Source organism: Syngnathus acus, chromosome 8 (assembly GCF_901709675.1).
Source record: "Syngnathus acus chromosome 8, fSynAcu1.2, whole genome shotgun sequence".
Lineage (NCBI taxonomy): Eukaryota > Metazoa > Chordata > Actinopteri > Syngnathiformes > Syngnathidae > Syngnathus > Syngnathus acus.
The window spans coordinates 9,929,422-9,948,416 of NC_051093.1; the positions used below are offsets into that span (position 1 = coordinate 9,929,422).

At 52.6% G+C, this 18,995-nt stretch overlaps 1 protein-coding gene across 2 annotated transcripts; it reads right to left on the reverse strand.

Moving 5' to 3' along the window:
* Window positions 1-133: 133 nt before the first annotated feature.
* On the reverse strand, window positions 134-18,995 carry tnrc6c1 (trinucleotide repeat containing adaptor 6C1). Of its 2 annotated transcripts, XM_037255795.1 has the most exons (21): window positions 18,855-18,995; window positions 15,864-15,969; window positions 15,691-15,712; window positions 11,786-12,070; window positions 5,621-8,068; window positions 4,498-4,683; window positions 4,103-4,269; window positions 3,958-4,035; window positions 3,648-3,872; window positions 3,422-3,580; window positions 3,229-3,348; window positions 3,065-3,148; window positions 2,691-2,976; window positions 2,473-2,625; window positions 2,228-2,410; window positions 1,990-2,139; window positions 1,688-1,798; window positions 933-1,151; window positions 780-853; window positions 570-709; window positions 134-494 (listed from the first exon to the last, which is right to left on the reverse strand). In XM_037255795.1, the coding sequence occupies exons 2-21, from the start codon at window positions 15,924-15,926 to the stop codon at window positions 134-136; spliced, it is 5,514 nt and encodes a 1,837-aa protein (XP_037111690.1). In that variant the 5' UTR covers window positions 15,927-15,969; window positions 18,855-18,995. The 2 variants fall into 2 exon arrangements, with proteins under 2 accessions (XP_037111690.1, XP_037111691.1); XM_037255796.1 differs by lacking the exons at window positions 11,786-12,070; window positions 15,691-15,712; window positions 15,864-15,969; window positions 18,855-18,995 and adding an exon at window positions 9,160-9,184.

Here is an 18,995-nt window from a genome sequence, read left to right on the forward strand (position 1 = left end):
AGAAGCAGGGGAAGGCGACAAAGTGGAGCGGCGGGCGAGGATATGAACTCCTCTCACCTTCACGCTGATTATCTCCATATTGATTTTTTTTTTTTTTTTTTTTGTCTTCTTCAAGGTTTTTGCTCCGTTGTCCTTACATGGACTCCCCGCTCAGCAGGTCTCCGGGCAGCAGCGTATTGATGGGGCTGGGGCTCCCCATGACCCGAGCCTCCTCTCCACTAGGGGGCCCCCACAGGCTGGAATACTGCTGCACGCCGCCCCACAGCAGCTCTCCGCCCGCCTTTGAGCCTCCATTGTTGTTGTTCCAGTGGGGCGCGTGTCCGATGGGGTGAGAGGCTCCCGAGCCGGAGCCGCCCATCCTGCTCTGATTGGGAGCGCCCGGAGCGGCCTGCCAGCTGGTGGTCCCGCCCAGCGACTGGCCCTGTGCAAAGAAGCGATTGACTTCCTCTTCTCCGGCAAACTCGGCCAGGATGGTGGTGTTCCCCAGCACGCACCTGGACGCAGACACAGCAATGACAACATGACGGGGGTGTTGGGGGGCGATGGCCTGGGAGCTGACCGATACGTACATGTGCAGGGACTTCTGAGCCTTGGCAGCTTCGTCCTTGGAGCTGTAGCGCACCACAGCGTTGCCCTGTGTCAGGTTGAGGTGGAATGTGATGAGTGGGCCGTGCTGCATGCACAGCGTGCGCAGAGTCGAACCGTCAATCTGCCGCAGAGAGCGAGAGAGGGGGGGGGATCAACGGTGCCCCACCTTTGCATGCGTCCAGTGCTCTTACCTGTGGGGTCAGGTTCCTCAGAACCAACCAGCTACTGGTCCTGCTGCCGCTGTCTGTACTCCACGTGGTGCCCGCTGCAAGTGAAGAAAGAGCACGTGTCACTGAGTAGAATGAGAAGTAGTTTCTTCTTCTTCTTGGGGCTCGCCGACCCACCCGTGGTGTAAGAGCTGCTCCAGCCTTGGGAGAGACCCAGAGAGTTCCCCCCCCACGTGGAGGACGACTTGGCGTTTGTGAGGCCGGGCGGCGGGCGGGAGGGGGCCGTGGAGCTGCTCCGGGGTCCCTGCGGCACTTTCCACATGTCGTGGGAAAGCGAGGCTTGACTGTGCGAGACGGGACCCGGCGACCAAGTGGATTTCATCTCGGACAGTTTACCTACGCGCCGACACAAGCAAAAGGAAGGAGACAAGGAAAAGAATGACAAGAGCTCGCTCAGGCATCAACGGCACTTATCATAGTCGAGTCAACACATGGAGTTCTGAGCTCCTCAAAAGGGGTTTCCATGCTAATAGCTTTCCAGGGCAAAAGCACAACTAACTGTCAAAACGTAAACAAGTTAGTCATGTAACAACTTTGCCTTCCACCAGATGCAACCTGCTTGCTCATGCAAACTCAAACAATGAATGCGACAAGTTATGCTATCCCGTCCGTGTTTGTTCCCATGCACCAGGAGGAGGAGGAGGGGGGGGAGGAGGAGGAGGAGGAGGAGGAGGAGGAGGGGGGGGAGGAGGAGGAGGAGGAGGAGGAGGAGGGTCACCAACACCACGGCGGGCGGCAAGCTGGCAAAATGGACACTCCGTCTAATGTGACCTATTCAATCAGGTGAAATGACGGGAGGGTCATGGTGTTTTATTACGAGAAGGGAAAGGACAGGATTGATTTGCACTTGGGGGCGGGGTTTATCCGTGTACCTGTTTCGTCCATCTCCGGGGACGACAGACTGAACGAGCTAGTGTAGGCACTGACTGACCAATCAGAGGAGGGAGGCAGAGCCTCGTTCTGAGATGAAGTGGGGGAAGAGCCTGAGCCCGGCCCGCCCGAGACGGCAGCCAGCGCACAGACAAACAAAAGGAAAAAGAAAAAGCAGCAGAGAGAAAATGCCATGAAAGAAAAGCAGACAAGGAATGGTGAAGAGAACTGAAGAAGCAGAGCAGGCAAAATCCAAATGGAAAATGACAATACATGGCCGGCCCCATTTGAAAAGGACTCTCACCCGCACTTCGGTCTCGCAGCAGGTAGCGGTTGACATCTTGGATGTTAGTGTTGATGGTGGGACCGCTCGGGACGCTGCCCGGCGTCATGTTGGGGTCCGTCTCTGGGTCGATATTCTGGAGACCCTTCCAGGGCACGCCTGGGCAGAACTCTGCAAAAGTCCAAGTTGAAATGCTGCTGCTGCCGCCGCCGCCATTCTTTTTGCCACGGCAGGCAACGCGCGCCGGACATTGTCGTACCCGGCGGCCAGTTGATGTTTGTCCCGTTGGCCATCTTGTCGCCGCTGCTCCCCTTCCCCTGCGGCCCCCAGCTGTCGGGGCCCACAAGGGGGCTGCCGGGGGACTCGGAGCTGGACATCAGGTTATAAGGACTGTAAGAGTCATCCAGTTGAGCAGCCTTGCCAGGCGGACCCAGGTTGGTACCTAAAACGTGGAACACCGAGTTGGCTCAAAGTTGGCGGCTATGCTTTCGCCTCGCTCCTCACCGTGTTTGGGTTCCAAGGGGGAGGAGCTTCCAGAGAGGCTTTCCATAGTGTTGGGGTGCGTCCACTGCGAAAGGCGCGACTGGGGCTGGGGTGGCTCCTTGGCGGACATGGCCACCTCCACGCAGTTTACATTCATGTTTGGATTCAGTCCAGCTGAGTTTGACAAAGACACACACAATTGATTTGCATTCATCTCAAGGAGCAATCAATCCACCTACAGAGCGAATACGGGCTGTAAGGGTTTGGAGAAGACTGCGGCGGCTCTTTGGTCTGCAGGTCGGGAAGGCCCGGCGCCTGGAGGTGGCCCGGAAACGAGTCCAGGTTGCTTTTGGTCCCGCCGTGATGTAGGCCCGCGTGGGAGTGGGGAGGCTGCTGCTGCTGCTGCTGGTGGTGGTGCTGCTGCTGCTGCTGCTGTTGCTGCTGCTGCTTGATTAGCAGCGCCTGGGCCAGCTGCCGTTGGTGCTGTTGGATCTGCTGCTGCATGTTATTGATTGTACGTGCAACCTGGAAGGAGAACGATGGGAACTGCTCAAGAATGGTTTTTCAAAGCATCCCAGCCGTTCCCACGAAAAACATTTGAGCGGGAACTCACTTGCTGCTCTTGTTGTCGAATGGGTCCAGAAACGTTGCGCTGGGCCTGTAACATCTGCTGCTGAATTTGTAAACGCTGGTAAGCCTGCAAGTCAACCAGATGCCCCATTTGAAGGAGTCTCAGAAGACATGTTGAAAATGGCGAGGAGTCCGAACGCCACTCACCAGTTGCAGCTGGTAGAGTTGATTCAGAAGAGTCATATGTTGAGGATTTATTGGCGAGGTTAAAAGTGCAGGATTCAGACCGATATTTTTTGCTGCAAACTGTAAGAGCTGTGCTTGAACCTGCGGGTGGATAGATAGCACGGTGTGGGGAAAAAGCCTTTGAAAGCTTTGGCCGCCGCCGCCATGGACCTACCTGAGGGGAGAGAAACTGAGGCACTTGAGCGCGGAGACTCGGCTGCTGAGAAGAGCCGAGAGGCGGCACTGGCGGCTGAGGAGGCGGCGGCGGCGGCGGCTGAGGCATGGCCCGGGCTTGTGCTGCTCCACCACCACCAAACATTCCACTCTGCATTTGCTGAACAGACGACCCGCCCGACCCGTTAGCATTTCACAGCGGACGTCGGCACCGGCCACCGACTCACTTTGTCCGAGAAGGGTGAGCGGGGATCCGTGGAGGCTTCTTTGGAGAGATGTGGAGGTCGAGGACAGCTCATGGGTTTGTTGAGAAGCCCGTTGTTGTAGTCGTGTCCGGCGGCCATCCCCATTCCCCCCCGCTTGTCCAGTTCTGTCTTCTTCTCCAGCAGGGCGCTCATGGCCTGGTCCAGGTTCATGTTGTTGCTCTTTAAAGCCTCCTCTGCCGGATCCCGCTGAGAAGCAAATCACAAACAAAAGATCTATCTTTCAATGACAAAATGTGAATCCCGATTGGATATCAAATAAAAAAATCCTTACCGGGAAGCCCATGTCCGTCAGCTGTTTGATAAGACGATTCATAATCCAGGTATCTTCTGGCTTCCCTGGAACTTTGACCTGGAACGACAGAACATCACAGTCAAACACACTTTTGGTTAGATGCTGTCCAAAATGGTCCTCATGCCTTTTGCGACATCTTTTTGGCTGCGTTTCCCCAAGAGTTGGTGGAGGTGTTGCCCTCCTGGGAAGCAGCGCTGTTCCACATGTCTCCGTCGTCCGCATCCCACTGACCTCCTGAGAGGAGCAACTCTTCACCTCCGCCTCCCCATCCATCTTGCATAGCTTTGGAGGCTGGGGATTAAAAAACAAACAAACAGGCGTGTTAAAAACGGGCCTTGCAATATGTTTGGGGCCACTAGAGGGCAGGGTAGGTTTGTGGGAAAAGTCGCGCTTGGCCGTAAGCGGTCGCTCGATGATGACCTTGACGCATCTTGAGAGAACCCTCCAGCAGGAACAATAACAACATGCAGGACAGTAACATTAAAAAAAAGAAAATCGTCAGTTAGGTTCATAATTTACCGGGTTTGCAAGATGCGGCTGTCATAGCTGGGTTCCCCCTACTGTAGTTGTCCTGGTTGCCATCGCCCCAGCCCCCGATGGGTTTCCCCCAGGCCGACGTACCCTTGTCCACGTTGACTGTTGAATGTGCACTTTCCCCCCAAGAGCTTTCTGCTTTGCTGTGAGAGCTGGAAAGTTCTCCCCAGCCTGGCGGTGGACACAGAAAGATCATAGTAAACGCATTTTCTGTCAGGACCGACCAGAGTGGTTTTATTCATCACCTCCTGGATCTCTCTCTCTCTCTCTTTTTCTTGCATTCAGAGAAAAGCCACTTGACAAGCAATTCATCTTTTTATCAATGTATGTATTCATTTTGTGTTTGGTTAAACAGGTGAACAGGAGGGGAAGTCAATCATTTAAGAACTGGCACAGCAGCCTGGTCGGTCTTGGCACGATGGTGCCAGGGGGAGATTAGCGCAGGAAGAGAGCCTATGCTGAAGGCTAGCTTCATTTTCACTTGGATGGACCCAACCAAAAAAAACTTTCTGCTCTTTCAAAAAGCCATGAGCTACACATGTATAAAAGGGCAATATCAACAGCAGGGGGCGCTCTCCCAAACACGCTTCAACTGGGGACTTTCTCCCCTCAACACAGATGGCAGCCAGTCAGCCAGCCAGTCAGCCCCATCTCATCATTTTCATTTTTCAAAAGGCGCTTTTGTAAACACCATTCCTCTACTTCCTTTGCTCGCCACGAGGTTAGCCAGGCGCACACACACGCACACGCACAAGATGAAGGCAGCTGATATTGTGTCATGTGACCAGCCTCGCTGAGATTGGACTGCACTGCTTATCTCGTTTGGGTAGCTAATTAGATGTAAAAGGGGCCAGCAGCAAGGTCAAGATTTGACCTTTAAGTCCATCAACAGCTTGGAGCTTAAGAGCGTGCTGCCCTAACTAACTCACCAGCTTGTGTTTGACTTCAAATTAGAAGTGAAACGAGAATCTGGACACAAGAAATGAATGTCTGCTCCATGTGCGCATCAATCACGTTTGCTTTCGAAGCATCAATTTGGTTAGGAAAACAGAAGGGGAGTTCCTTTGCTAAATTTGCCCATGTCGAAATCATGATGTCATGGTCTTACCTTGCGCAATCATGGGCCCCCTGTTGTGAGATGAGCCCGACTGGTGATGCAAAACGGGATCCATGGATCCGCTGCCGCCGCCGCCACCAGTGGGCGCTGGGTTTTGGGAATTTGGACCGTGAGCGTGTAAAGGTGCAGGTGGTCCTTGATAGGCGTGATTGTGGGGATGAGCGCCAGCGTTATTGCCTCCAGCGCTAGCTTTAGCTTGAGCTGGATTGTTTCTGTCCCACAGATTGACGGATTTGTTGTAGGTACCAGGATCGCCCCAGGCCGAGGTCCCGTCGTCTATCTCCATCTTGCGTCGGATGGACGGCGGCGAGGGTTCTTCCCAACCCGTGGCTTCGGCAGACGACTCGGCTTTGCCGCCGGTCCAGCCCTGCTTGACTGAGGCCGCGCCGCTCCAAGAGCCGACGGCCCCCGCCGCGCCGGCGGGTCCGTCCTGAGATTTTGCCACCCAGCCCTGGGGAGGGCCGCCGGGCCGCGGAGCAACGGGCTCTCCCCAGCCCGCTTTGCCTCCGGCACCTGTGGCGCCTTGCATTCCCCCCCCCCAGCCTCGAGGACTTTCCTTCCAGCCCCCTGCGTCTCCGTCCCAGGAAGAGTTGCTTGGATTCTTTTTCCTCTCTTCGGGTTCTCCCCAGTCATTTGGAGAGTTGCTCACTGCGCTATTGCCCCAGCTGTGGGAGGCTTTAGGTTGCTCTCCCCAGTTCTGGCTCGTCGGCTTGCCGTGAGACTCCTCCCACCCCGACGACCTCTCGTCACCCCAAGACTGATTCTTGGGGATAGCGGAGGCGGGCACACCTTTCGGCAGGTTTCCCCAGCCACCTGGGCCGCTCGGGGGCTTAACGGTGTTGGGTTGATCTCCCCAGCCGGGGCTGGGATGGTTGCTAGCAGCAGCAGCGGCAGCAGCAGCAGCAGCAGCAGCAGCAGCAGCGGCTGAATTTCCCCCCCAACCCGAAGCTCCCTCGCTTTTGCTCCCAGTGTCAGTTCTTTGCGGGGGACCCATGTTAGTATTGCAAGGCCCCTGGGCTTCGGGACCACTTTGAGAGTCCCAGGATTCGCTGGCAATGTCATTCTTCTTTTTAGTATTGTCCATGTCCCACGACGTGTGCTGGCGGACGGGGGTCTGCCCCCAGCCCGTATTACATAAGACCCTGGGGTCGAGATCCTGGGCGGGCAAGAGAGGAGCGGGGGTATCTTGGGACGAATGCTGTTTGGATCGGGGATGTCCTTCCGTGCTGTCGCCGCTTCCTTCGCTGGCAGCGGTCGTGCTCACCGCTCGGTTCCAAGAGCCGCTCTGCGCCGCCGGGTCCTGGGGAGGCGAGCTGGGGCCGTCCCAGCCCGCTTGAGCATCTTCACTTTGCTTCTTGGCCCAGTCTCCGCCGGACTGTTCGCCCCAGGCTCCGGGAGTTCCCGACCCGCTTCCAGCCTGGCCCCAGCCGGAGTCTTTAGAGGACGGCGCCTTCGAGTCACCGTCGAGGCCCCATCCCGAAGATGCGCTATCTTCTCCGTTGACCTGCTTGGCCCCCATTGGAGGCGGGCCCGCGGATGCATTGCCCCAACTGGGCAGGTGGCGGGCGGGACTCGCTTGTTCCGGCTTATTTGTGTGATTTGGTCCGTCAGTTTTAAGGTTCTGAGGTTCTGAACTGAAAGACACATTTGTGGATGGCGAAGGGTGTGACTCTGACACGTCAGAGGTCATGATGCTACCCCAGGCACTGCCGATACCCGAGGAGTTACTGTTAGTGTTGGCTCCGGGATGGGTGCTGGTCTGGCTTGATGGCGGCGGCGGCGGGCCAGTGGGATTACAGAAGTTTGGAGTGGATTGAGGGGGTGAAATGACGTTGGCTCCCCCTGAGCTGCCTGCCCCCGCCGCATCGTGGCCCAACACGGGCCACGCCGACGGGTTAGCGTTAGGGTTCAAGTTCAAGTTACAGTTGGAGGTTGGCAAAGAGCCCCATCCTCTGCTGCCGTCATTTTTCCCTTCACCGCCGGCGGAGGACTGAGACGGTCCGGACCCGGAACCCCAGCGATTGGCTGCAACCTGGCTTGAGTGCATGTTGCTTCCAGTATGATTGGCAGGGCTGAGTCCAGTGTTGGCCTTACTGCTGAGGTGGTTGACGGGGAAGTGGCCCGTCTGGCTATTGGCCCCTGTGGCCATCGTCGGATGACAACACCAATCGCTATTATTACTACTACTACGACTGTCGGTACTACAAGTGCTACTGTTGCTGGTCATGTGACCGGGCTCAGTGTCCAAAGAGCATCGTCCTTGACGGGCCTTGTTCTGGCTGAGCGTAATTGAAGGCCAAGCCTCCGTGTCCTTCTGGTCAATGATCAGTTGATGGCCGCAACTCGTATTAGCGCAAGTTGCAGCGCTCCTGTCGGCTGGCAGGTGCCCCCAAAGGGGATTCTCATACTGGGTTCCCGGGCTGCTCTGTGGGGGCAGTTCTGGAGAGAAGCACAAAAAAAGAAAATTGGCTGAGGAAGGGCTTTCAACTTAGGTACGTAGTACGTCATCACGCCCACATACAACGTGAAATACCATGGCAACGGAACAAGTCCACTTCTGTTCTTAATTGCAAGCTCGATGACTGAAAAACATTCGACGGTTCAACTTAGTTGCAAACAGCTGTCGTATGCTTCAAAACAAATTAGAATTGATCCGTAAATATGCGCGTTTAACCGATCGGATTAAACATCCGATTAATTGGCTGGTTTTTGTTTTGTTAAATTGCAGCAGCAAATATATCATTTTTGTAATTCTAAAAATATTGAAAAAAAGAAACAGTGAACATAGAAATATATACGTATATTTTTTTTTTTTAAATAAAAAACTGCTTTGACAATTCAAAGTAAGACGCTATTATTTTCTCTTGGACCGCTTCCACGACGCTGATGCAAATACAAGTGCGGTGTGTGCATTGATCAGCACCCCGACCGACGACGCCACATCATCAATCAATTTATCTATCTATCTATCTTTCTTTCTTTCTATCTCACCTTTCTACTGTGCGACTGTTTACATGCGTCCTCGACGAGTTAAGCTCGCATGCAAACGGGGAGCCTTGGCGGCAATCGCATTGCACTGAGCATTTGCCTTTAATTCCGGCTTACTTTTTAACGCTGTAAGTAGGAAGGAAGAAAGGAAGGAGGAGAGAAAGCAGCGCGAGAGTGAGGCGAAAAGGGGCCACTGTGCTTCTGACACGCAGCGCAGCGCAGCGCAGCGCAACGCAACGCAGCGCAGCGCAGCCTTTCTCCAGCGTCACTCCACTAAGAGGAGCGGGACCGCCATTTTCTCAGTCCTGAATTTGAGCCAAAAAGGCTGTGAGCTGAGCTACCGTCTCTGCCTGCAACGTGTAAAAGCATGCACGCCTGCCTCGCCTCACTCGCTCGCAATGACATTTGCGGAGGAGCGCAGCGCAAGTGTGTCGCGCGTGCCCACAATGCACTGCCGCTGCAAAAATAACTGCACAGCAAGCAAGCATGGAGCAAAGGAAAGGACGAGCGTGAGCTCCGCCGCGCTCCCCGCGCCCAAATACCTGTGGAGAGGTGCCTCCCGACCATCGTGCAAGGAACTAGGTTTTGTGCGACACGGGGACCATCCTTGTCTCAATATGTCTGCTTGCCTCACCGAGCCTCTGAAATGCTGCCAAGAAGTTGCACAGCTCTTGCGCGGCGTGAGACACCCCCCTCTCCCTCCCTCCCTCCCTCCCTTCCTTCCTTCCTTCCTCACCCCACATGCTCCCTCCCTCCCTCCCTCCCTCCCTCCCTCCAACATTGCTTTGGCTGGGTCTCGCCGACTCAATCTATTGCCCCCCCCCCCACTGGCTTTATTTATATCATGCTCTATTCCTATCCCGACGACTGATACGCTCCCTCGCTGGAAATGGAAGCCCTAAAGAGAAAGCAGGCTGGGCGAGGGGAGGGGAGGGGACAGACAGTAATGTGGAGGGAGGGAGGGAGGGAGGGAGGGAGGGAGGGAGCAGTATTGTTGGTGGCTGGTTGGATGGATGGAGCGCCAAGCACTCAAATGGCATGAGGAGGTAAAACAAAACAAAAGCGGGGCTCTTCTAAACACAGCCTCGGAGCTTTTAACCTTTCACTAAATGGCACCAAATATTTAACCAAGACCACTCACTCATTGTGCATTTAGCACCGGCGTGCACAATTGCAAACCTCTTGAATAGCACAAGCAAAAACCACGTGCAACCGGCATGACGTCATGATAATAAATGTTTATTCTTAATTAACATAGAGCAGCCAATGTTGCAGCTCTAAAAGGCTGCTCTGGCAATTGTTGGATTCAAATAAGCAAGTTCATGTGGATCTGGACTCAAACATGTCACTGGAGAAGCGTCAAAGCAGAGCAACGCAACAGAGGATGACGTGCTTGTCAATTAATGGAAGGCATGGAGGAAACAGGAGAAGCAGGAGCCGAGAGCTTGGCAACGGGGAGGAAGAAAAAAAAGAAAATGTCAGCAGCTCCCCGGATCAAGGCTGCCAGTGTGCACTAGTGATACCAGTGCCCACGCACCACAACACAATACATCAATGTTTAGTGGAAAACAGTGCTGCTATGCTGGAGGTTCTGCCCACTGAACCTCATGATTGTGCAGATGGAAGGGAGAGAGGCTCCGGACATTCGGTGAAAACTGCCAGTACTGTGGATCTACTGTTTGCATGAAACATAAGTCATAAACAAATGAATGAAACAAATAATAAATGTTATTTAGAAAAAATATAGTTGTCTTCAAATAATCCCAATTCTCATTTTATAATTACGCAGCCATTGTCTGCTGAAATCAGATCAATAGCAAAGACAAGAGATGACGTCTGCGAGATGCTGGTTGAGTGATGGAAGGAGGAAGTGATCCAGGAGGGATGTGCGGCCCTCACTCAGATGGACTGATCCCGGCCGGCTTAATGAAGTCCCCCGCGGACCGGATGCTTTGGAGCTGAGCTGAGCTGAGCTGAGCATGCATGCTGCCAGCCAGCCAGTACAACAACACCTCAGAAAACAAAAAATTGCTTCCTAATTGAAGCAAATCAAACAAATAGCTCAATAACCAGGAGAGTGACAGGAGAGGCATGCATTTTTCCAAGTTCACATGCATGTTGTCATGTTTTCCATTCCCCTCCCCCCCTGAAAGGATAAACCAGGTCAAGGGCTTTCTCCAACATGCCAGTCTTAAAATAGCTGCCTCTCACACGCCGCCTCCTCCTCCTCCTCCTCCTCCTCCTCCTCCTCTCCATCAAAGAGCCTCAGGATACAGAGTGCGAGCCGAGCCAATGGCAACGCAGCGACTCTGTCGGAATAATGGCAAAGCCGACAGACATACATGTAGCGTGGACTAATCCCCGCTCGCCCGTGGCCAGCTACACGCTACGTGCTGCGATGCTGTTTGTGAAGGAGGAGGCGGGGCTAGTTTGCGGCCCAGATAGCAAACATCAAGCGCCGTTCTTAATGGAGAGTCAATGTTTAATCACATCAGAAGGGAATCCCCGACGCTCTGGCGTCATCACAAGAGCACATCGACTCCATCCGTCTTCTACATGAGAAGACCTTTTTTGTTGACGTCGGCAAAGCAAAGTAAAGAATCGGCGTGCGTTCAGCCACTGCTGACACAGAGCACTAGTGAAAGGAGAACCGGGGAGGCCTATCGAACAAGGGAGGGAGGGCAGGAGGGGAGGGAGGGCAGGGAGGGCAGGAGGGGAGGAAGGGAGGGAGGGCAGAAGGGGAGGAGACAAGCGCTAGCTTTTACCGTAAGCCGTGACTCACTCCAGCCCACAGCGCTGGACCTCGGCCAGGCTCGCTTCGCTCCACCAATCTTTCTCTTCCTTGGGCTTTCGAGTGATGCCAAACCAGGCCCAGCGAGATGTCCAGCCAACTAGCTAGCTCCATACAAGCCTCTTCCCCCCAAAAGAGGAAATAGTCCACAAAGTGTGGGAGGAGGAGGAGGAGGTGCGGGATGACCGTCTGATTGCCACGGAGATGGAGCTGCTTTGGTCAAAGCGTCGACAGAAAACGCCCCAGAATGGATGGGCTTCACTCTCCGGAAGGAAAAGACACAAACGTGCCAGCTGTGTTGACTCTGCCTTTTTTCTTCCGAGTGAAAATCAAAGAGCGGTGTTGAAACACCTTGAGCAGAAGAAATCTCTGCTTACCTGTGGGCAGGTTTGCAAAGGAGGACTCCAGGTGGCCGGCGGCGGCGGCGAGCGTCAGGGTCCCGGGCGGGAGCGGCTGGCCCCTCTTCAGCAGCTGCTTGTGCTCGTGCTGGCGGAAGCGCGGGGGCACCTCTCTGGCCGGGTGACGCTGCTGCTGCTGCTGCTGCTGCAAGGAGCTCTGAGGAGGCTGCTGGCAAGCGGCGCCAGGGGCGCGCTTGCCATCGCCGCTGCTCGGGGGTACGGGCGGGACAGGAGGGACGGGCTCGAGCTTGGCGGAGTCCGGCACTGTTTGCACAAAAAAGCAGACGCGCTGCTAACCATCTGACAGCACATCTATCTTATGGTGGTAACAATTCAATAGCGAGCGATGTGTGAGAAGAGGTACGAGGTCAGGAGGTCCCCCGGCCCGAGGTCAAATAGGATTATCTCCTGGCGGGTCACAGAGTGGGTCACATGGCCATTGAGCACGATGGCTAATGGCCACATTACATCATATGGACGATGGTAAACTCGAATGTAAACAGACAGTCGGTCATAAAGCAAAGCAGCGTCCACATCGTGCCCGAGGAGATTATTGGATGTAAATTGAGCCAACGGGGATGTTTTCCCCTCCCTCCCTCCCTCGTGCTGATAAACGACAGGCGTCAAATAAACACTTTGAAATGAGTGAGGAAGAGCGGCGCTCTGCCATTGGCTCAGCTTCCAAGTGTGCGCATTGAAGCAATGAATAACTCACACACACCAGGCCAGCCCCAACACACACAAACAAAAGCGTTATGCAACGCTGAGGCCCACACTGAGGGGAGGCCGGCCGGCCGGCCGGCCGCTTGCATTTTGACGGTCAGTCGGAGAGTGTGTATTTGTGTCGTATCGGTCGGTGCCCCCCGGTGGGCTATAACCTTGGAACGCTCCGGTTACCCCTGCATCTGGCGGCTGAAGCGTCTCATCAGATGTCATTAACCCCCCCCGCCGCCCTCGTTCTGATTCACTATTTGGACGCTCTCCTCACAGAAGGCGAGACGGACTGCCACTTCCACGTAAAAGCTCGCTTTAATCACATTTATGGAGGCTGATTTTACACCGTCGAGACTCTGACGCGTGACGTCGATTCTTCTGGAAGCTTTGGGGGAAGGGGAAAGTGGGGCCAGCTGCTCTCCCAGCCAATCACAGAGGAGAAATAAAACCAAGGCAGGCGGGAGGGAGGGAGGGAGGGAGGGAGGGAGCGAGAGCCAGCCAGCCAGCGAGCGGATCCACGGGAACAGAGGGAACGAGGTACAGCAAGCCATGAAAAGAAGAGACTCCGCCCCCTCTGCAAGTTCCAGTCTCACTGGCGGAAACCAGCTTAGGTCGAAAATCCGCTTACAATTAGAACGCTACTTGCCTACAGAACGCCACGTTGCTGTCCAGTCTTGTTTCAAAAGAAGCAAACCGCTGCGTCAAAATAATGTCAAGACAGGTGTGATCGCACCAAAAAAGAAATAATCATTTGAAAGTCCCCCGAGCACAGCCCTCTGTCAAAAGTCACCTTCTCCGACAGCCTCACGGGAGAATTGCCGCTTGCTTCATCAAAAATGCACATCCGACGGCGGCGGCGGCGGCCTGCAGGCTATGCGCGCCTCACACGGATGGATGAGGCTTCCTCATTTCCCACTTGAAAGGGGTTGGGAATATTTGGGATAGGAAAGATGATAGCGTGCTCGGCAGGCTGTTTAAGACGTCAAACGACTGTCAAAGCTTTTGTTTGAACAACAGCTGTCATCAAATTCTCCACGCTCACGCTCAACTAGCAATTTGCTTCGTCAGTATTGATCCTGGCTCAGCTTAAAGCCAAAAGTACTTAGCGTGTGGATTGGCGACGCGTCCGACCGCACGAGCGCTTCCGCCTAAAGCGCCGTCGTCCGTCCACGCTTCCGTTCGTCAAGGGGGAGCGAGCAGACGCATTGGAACTTCCGCAAACTTTGCTTAGTGAGTGATTAGGAGCTTCCCAAAGCTGAGCTTTTAATCTGCAAAACCAAGGCCGCAAGTGCTATACGCTGTTGCGTTCATCATTTTGGGGGTATGGTTCAGTTGGGAATCGGGGGAGCTCATGTGACTAATATTGCTCATTTGACATTACAATCATCTGACAACGATAGTGCACATTTGATTACCTTGGCTTTTAAAGCTGTGAATTCGAAATGAGTGGGAAAAGCTCGCAAGAAGTCAATCAAAGTGCGTACATTGATGTGATGTCTTTGGGGCTTGGGAAATGAGAGCACCGCGCCACGTCGCGTCGCGTCTCACAAGAGAGACGATTCAAATGCTTCATTAGAAATGAATGAATGTGAAACGGTAGTTAAGGAAGACGGCCCGGCCCGGCCCGGCCCGGCCTCCATGCAAGACATTGAAAAAGAACGAGCTGCACTGTCTGCACTGACAGCAAACTCGGCTGGGCTATTCATCAAATAGCGGCTACGCTAAACGCTAACGACCGTGATTACAAATATTGGCTGTGTTTATCAACCAACATGATCTACGGACATTTTCATATGTGAAATCATCATTTAAAAACCACCAAGCCAAAGATGGATGGAGGTTCAAGCCACTAAAAGAGTCATTTAAAAACAGAAAGATGCGGCCATTATGTTAAAGAGGTGGCGACCGTGTCACTTTTGGAACAGGCTAACTAGAAACTAGCAACTTGTTGGATCTGCTCTCGGCAAAGGTTATACTGCCTATTTTTGCCCCCTCCCAAAAAAAAAGAAAAATCACAAAATATTCAGCCAAAACGTGCTCAATTGGGAATAGAAACAACATGGCCGCCCAAAAACCAGCGACGTGGATTTAACTAAAAACAGCCGAGCGGTGTGGTTTGTTCAAAGAGTGTCCAGACTATTTTCTACAACTTTGGCAAGGAAAGTGGCCATCCTGGGCAAGCTTAGCCGTATTTAGAAATGCTTGCGCACCAGGAAGTAGCGTGGTCGAAGTCATCGTGTTGAAGGTTTTAAAATTCAGTTTCGCTAAACCTGTTCTGCTGTTTTTTTGGGGGAGGGTTGGGGGTCGGTCCGCTGCAATATGCTTGCAAAGACCTAGACGGTCCAAGTAGGCTCTTTGAAGATCATAAGAGACGGCGAACGGCGCTGAGCAAGAAAAATGGGAGGTTTGTAACTGTTGCCGGTCACACGGGGACAAGCGACTCCGACTTGGTGTCACGCGCACGCACGCACGCACGCACGCGCACACACACAGACGGGTCAGGTCGGGTCGGTGGATCCCACAATGGGCCCCCTCAGGCAAACAGGAAAGCAGAGTGTGTGCTCCGTTCGGTCTCTTTCTTTTCCTCGCTAGCTTTTTTTCTCTCCCTTCGTACTCAACCAGAGGCATGGGTTAGGGTTCTTTCACTTCACTTGCAAGACTAGAAGCACAACAAGTCATCCCATCTTTCGGCTCCTTCCTGCTGGCTGGCTGGCTGGCTGGCTGGCTCGGTCCCAGGATGCGGGCACGTTCTGTTACTATGGCGGCGCTCAGGGTATCTGTTTATTCAGACTCCACAAGATCCCTGGGCTCCTAATTAGCTCCCTCCCTTCCCTGTATGCAGTGCACCAACATCATATAGACTCATTAGGTCGCAGATGGACTTTTCTCTACAATGTGATCTTCTGTTGCTATGAAATCACCTTATGGCGTTCGTTAGTGAATGGATTTGCGCCGCAGGTATTGATCTCAGCGCTTCTCCTCAAACTTAATTGATTTCCATTTCAAGCGAACCCACGCATAGTGACAGCAACCCGTCACTCGGCCTTGGACTTTTTAATACAGTCGGAAAGTCAGGTCACATCATCCATTTGTCAACGTCGCTTTGACTTTCGTTAAATTACAGACAACTACAATTTTGTTGTTGTTGATATGATTCAGCATCAACTCACCTTTGGTTGTCTGTTCAGTGTCCTGAAAGAAGAGGACGGAAATATATTCAAAGACAAACAAGGGCTCCTCATATATTATCATTTCTAAGTGTGTTTAAAAAAAAAAAAAATCTTGATTGACAGCCGTCAGTCAGTCTGATTGTCAGTTGAACGGAAAGAGAGGGCTCACCCACCTTTTTGGAAGCAACTTCCTTCTTGTTCTTCTCTTCTGGCCTTTTCTTTTTCTTCTCTTCCATCAAACGGTTCTCGAATACTTGTATTTGCGGCTTCTTCTCTCAGCTGAAACATCACAAGACGTTGGAATCATTTCAAGGCTATCACCTTTGCACCTATCTTGGATATGCCATCAGCTCTGGGCTCAATCGCTTTGAATCTGTTTGTGTGTTTAAAAAGACGTAAAGGTCACAGCGATGGGCTGTTAGTGCGTTTACGTTGGCGGCTCTACTGTGCGCATCGCTCGGCGGCCCATGAGCTGAGCATTGTCGTGTCCCATCAGAACAATGGGATAACAGCCCTCTTAAAAGCAGACGCTCGCCGGGAGGCCGAAGGCAGGCACAATCAAAACAGAAATATGCACGCACGCGCCGAGGGCGGCCTCACGTCAGCAGGCAGAGTGGGGGGGGCAGAATGGGGGGGGGGGGGCGTGCACGAGGCGAAACGTGCGTCTGTTGAATGTCTTTCATTCCTGTGAAGATGGAAAGGCTTCTGTCTGTCTCTTCAGCGTTTGATAGGGTCGCTTCCGTTGCACGTGTGGGGGAGGGGCGAGCCACGGCAGGCAGCCACGCAGCCACGCAGCCACGCAGGCAGCCAGGCAGCCACGCAGGCAGCCACGCAGGCAGGCAGGCAGGCAGGCAGGCAGGCAGGCAGGCAGGCAGGCAGGCAGGCAGGCAGGCAGGCAGGCGCTGGCTCGGCGTGGTGCCAGAAATGCCGAAGCTGCAGACCAAACAAGAGCCTGCCTGGCAAACCTTTTGGAGGAACGTTTAGCAGCAGCTGCAAAAGCAACGGTGCAATTCTGCTCAAACAAAGACTCAAGCGAGCTCTTAGCCGGCTAAACTAGCATCAAGCAATTGTGAACAGAGGCAACCTCTCTAATGCCTTCTGATAAGCAGGAAAGGAAAGAAAAGAAAAGAAAAGACAAGAAAAGAAAAGAAAGAAAGAAAGCGCTCCAAACAAAAGCCCGGAGGCTAACTTGATGGAGCGCACCATCAGATAGATGGCGTAATGGAAGCATATTTGGACAATGTGTCTTACAAGGACAGTCCCTGTACCTGAGGGCGTGCTTGTCTAACAGAACCCTTATTTAGCCAGCCCAGAGCTGTCTCCCACATTGACAAACAGAAAAGAAAGTCGTTTGTTGGAAAAAGGGAAGTGGCTTTGATTTGGAAGACAGCAATAGTGTGCCTTTGAGAGCATGGAAGATCACGCTGACCACTCAAGAAAGCATCTGAGCGCCGACACCAAAACCCAGCAAGACTGGCAGCACACGGCAGGGCACGGCAGGGCAGGGCACGGCATACCCCTCGGCCTTGCGCTCTCTGCCCGACCGAAGCTCCAGACAAATCGAAGTATTTCAAGGTCTGTTGGCGTTCTGGAGCCCCGCCTCCCTCGGCGCCTCTCCGTGAATACACTTGGCTCGGAGGGGCCCGCAACTTGGCCTCTCCATACCGACCCGCTTTCAACTCTCTGTTTGCCTTTTGCGGCCGCCTTTTCCTAACCCCCAAATTGGGACGTCCGACACATTAGCAAAGTAGCGGCTGACGTCAGCCGGGCCTTTGCGAGCATCCGGGTACTGCCGCCGACTTGCCGATTGACTGGGAATGTTGCGAGGATGATGATGAAGATTCTATGTCTTGAATATTCATTGGCCTTTTAGGGACAACTTTTAAGGTTTATTTGTTATGACAGTTTCAAATGTAATCTAGTATTTATTTATTTATTTGTTTATTATTTATTCATCGCTCATATTATTTATTTATTATTTATTGTTTGTGCCTTCTTGTTTTTATTTTGTGTCGTCTACTTGTATGTCTATCGTGTACTATGTCTCGTCACCGTGGGATAGAGGAAACGGAATTTCGGTTTCTTTGTGTGTCTTGACATATGAAGGGATTGACAATAAAGCTGACTTTGACTTTGATTATATTTAGTAACATATAGTAGTATATCACAAAGGGTTAGGTTGAGCAACAGGTGGAATTTTTTTCTGAAACATCATAGCTATAAATTATAAGTCGAACTGAAGTGAAAACATTAAAAACCTGACGCGCAAGGAAAATAGGCAAAAATAATAATAATAATACGTTTAGGACACATAAAACGATCTCAGATTCAGATTTGCTTTTAACCTGTGTCATTGGTAGTCAATAACAGTATAACTGGCCTATAAGAAAGATAAACAAAATAACAAGGACAATATCGTTTCATTGGTTAAAGGCCCGTCAAGTACAAACAAAATTACAAGGACAATATCGTTTCATTGGTTAGAGGCCCGTCAAGTACAATATTGCTATCTATATAAGTGGCCTATAACAAAGATATATAAGCAAAATGACATCGTTTCATTGGTTAATGGCCTGTCAAGTACAACATTGCTATCTGTAATGTTGTTGTTTTCTTAACATGTCTGCAAAGCATGCACAACTCCACACAGTAAGGCCGGCCTTCGATTTGAACCCAGGGAGACCAATGACGAGCTCATCGCGCTGCCTGATCATCAAATTATAGATAATAATTGATGGAGCGCGAAAGTGTAGAGTCAACCCACATGAAAACTCGAGTCGTCGGAAACGAGACTCGAACTCGCAACCTCACAACTGCGATGCCGACGTGCTAAGCACTCGCTCTGCGTGGCTTTTATCTCGAGTTGATTGCACTGCTTTGAAAAAAAGTTGAAGCAGAGTGTCACTGTCAATGCATGTAAACACACGACGTCCTTGAATCGTATCAAGTGTGCAACGTAGTCAGGGGCAAACTGCGAAATTGTCCGCTCGAGCTCGAAAAGAATGAAAGAGCGCTCATTTGGACTGCATGTCAAAAGTGGGCTGCATTGGAAACATTCTTGCATGATCGCTGACGTATTCACCCGAGGAATTCCGCATTTTGCACGGGCGAAAAGCGATTTGTGGACAGAAGCTCGTATTGAATGGAAGGAAAAAACATCCTACCGTCGAAGCGTTCAGTCGTGCTTCCTTCTCCTCGTCGTCGTCGTTGTCAGCGGCGGCGACGGCGGCGGCGGTGGTGGAGCCTGTGCAGCCATTTTGTAGTAAGTGACCGATCCGAGCAACACCGCACTTGGAAGCTGTGTG

What these genes read in the sequence shown, in the direction of transcription:
- tnrc6c1 (XM_037255795.1), bottom strand. Translation starts at nt 15,926, where the DNA reads ATGGAAGAGAAGAAAAAGAAAAGGCCAGAAGAGAAGAACAAGAAGGAA. An exon ending in CTTTGCAAACCTGCCCACAG is followed by an intron (nt 8,069 to 11,785) that starts GTAAGCAGAGAT and finishes GCTTCTCTCCAG; the next exon opens with AACTGCCCCCACAGAGCAGC. An exon ending in CTCAGTTTCTCTCCCCTCAG is followed by an intron (nt 3,349 to 3,421) that starts GTAGGTCCATGG and finishes ATCCACCCGCAG; the next exon opens with GTTCAAGCACAGCTCTTACA.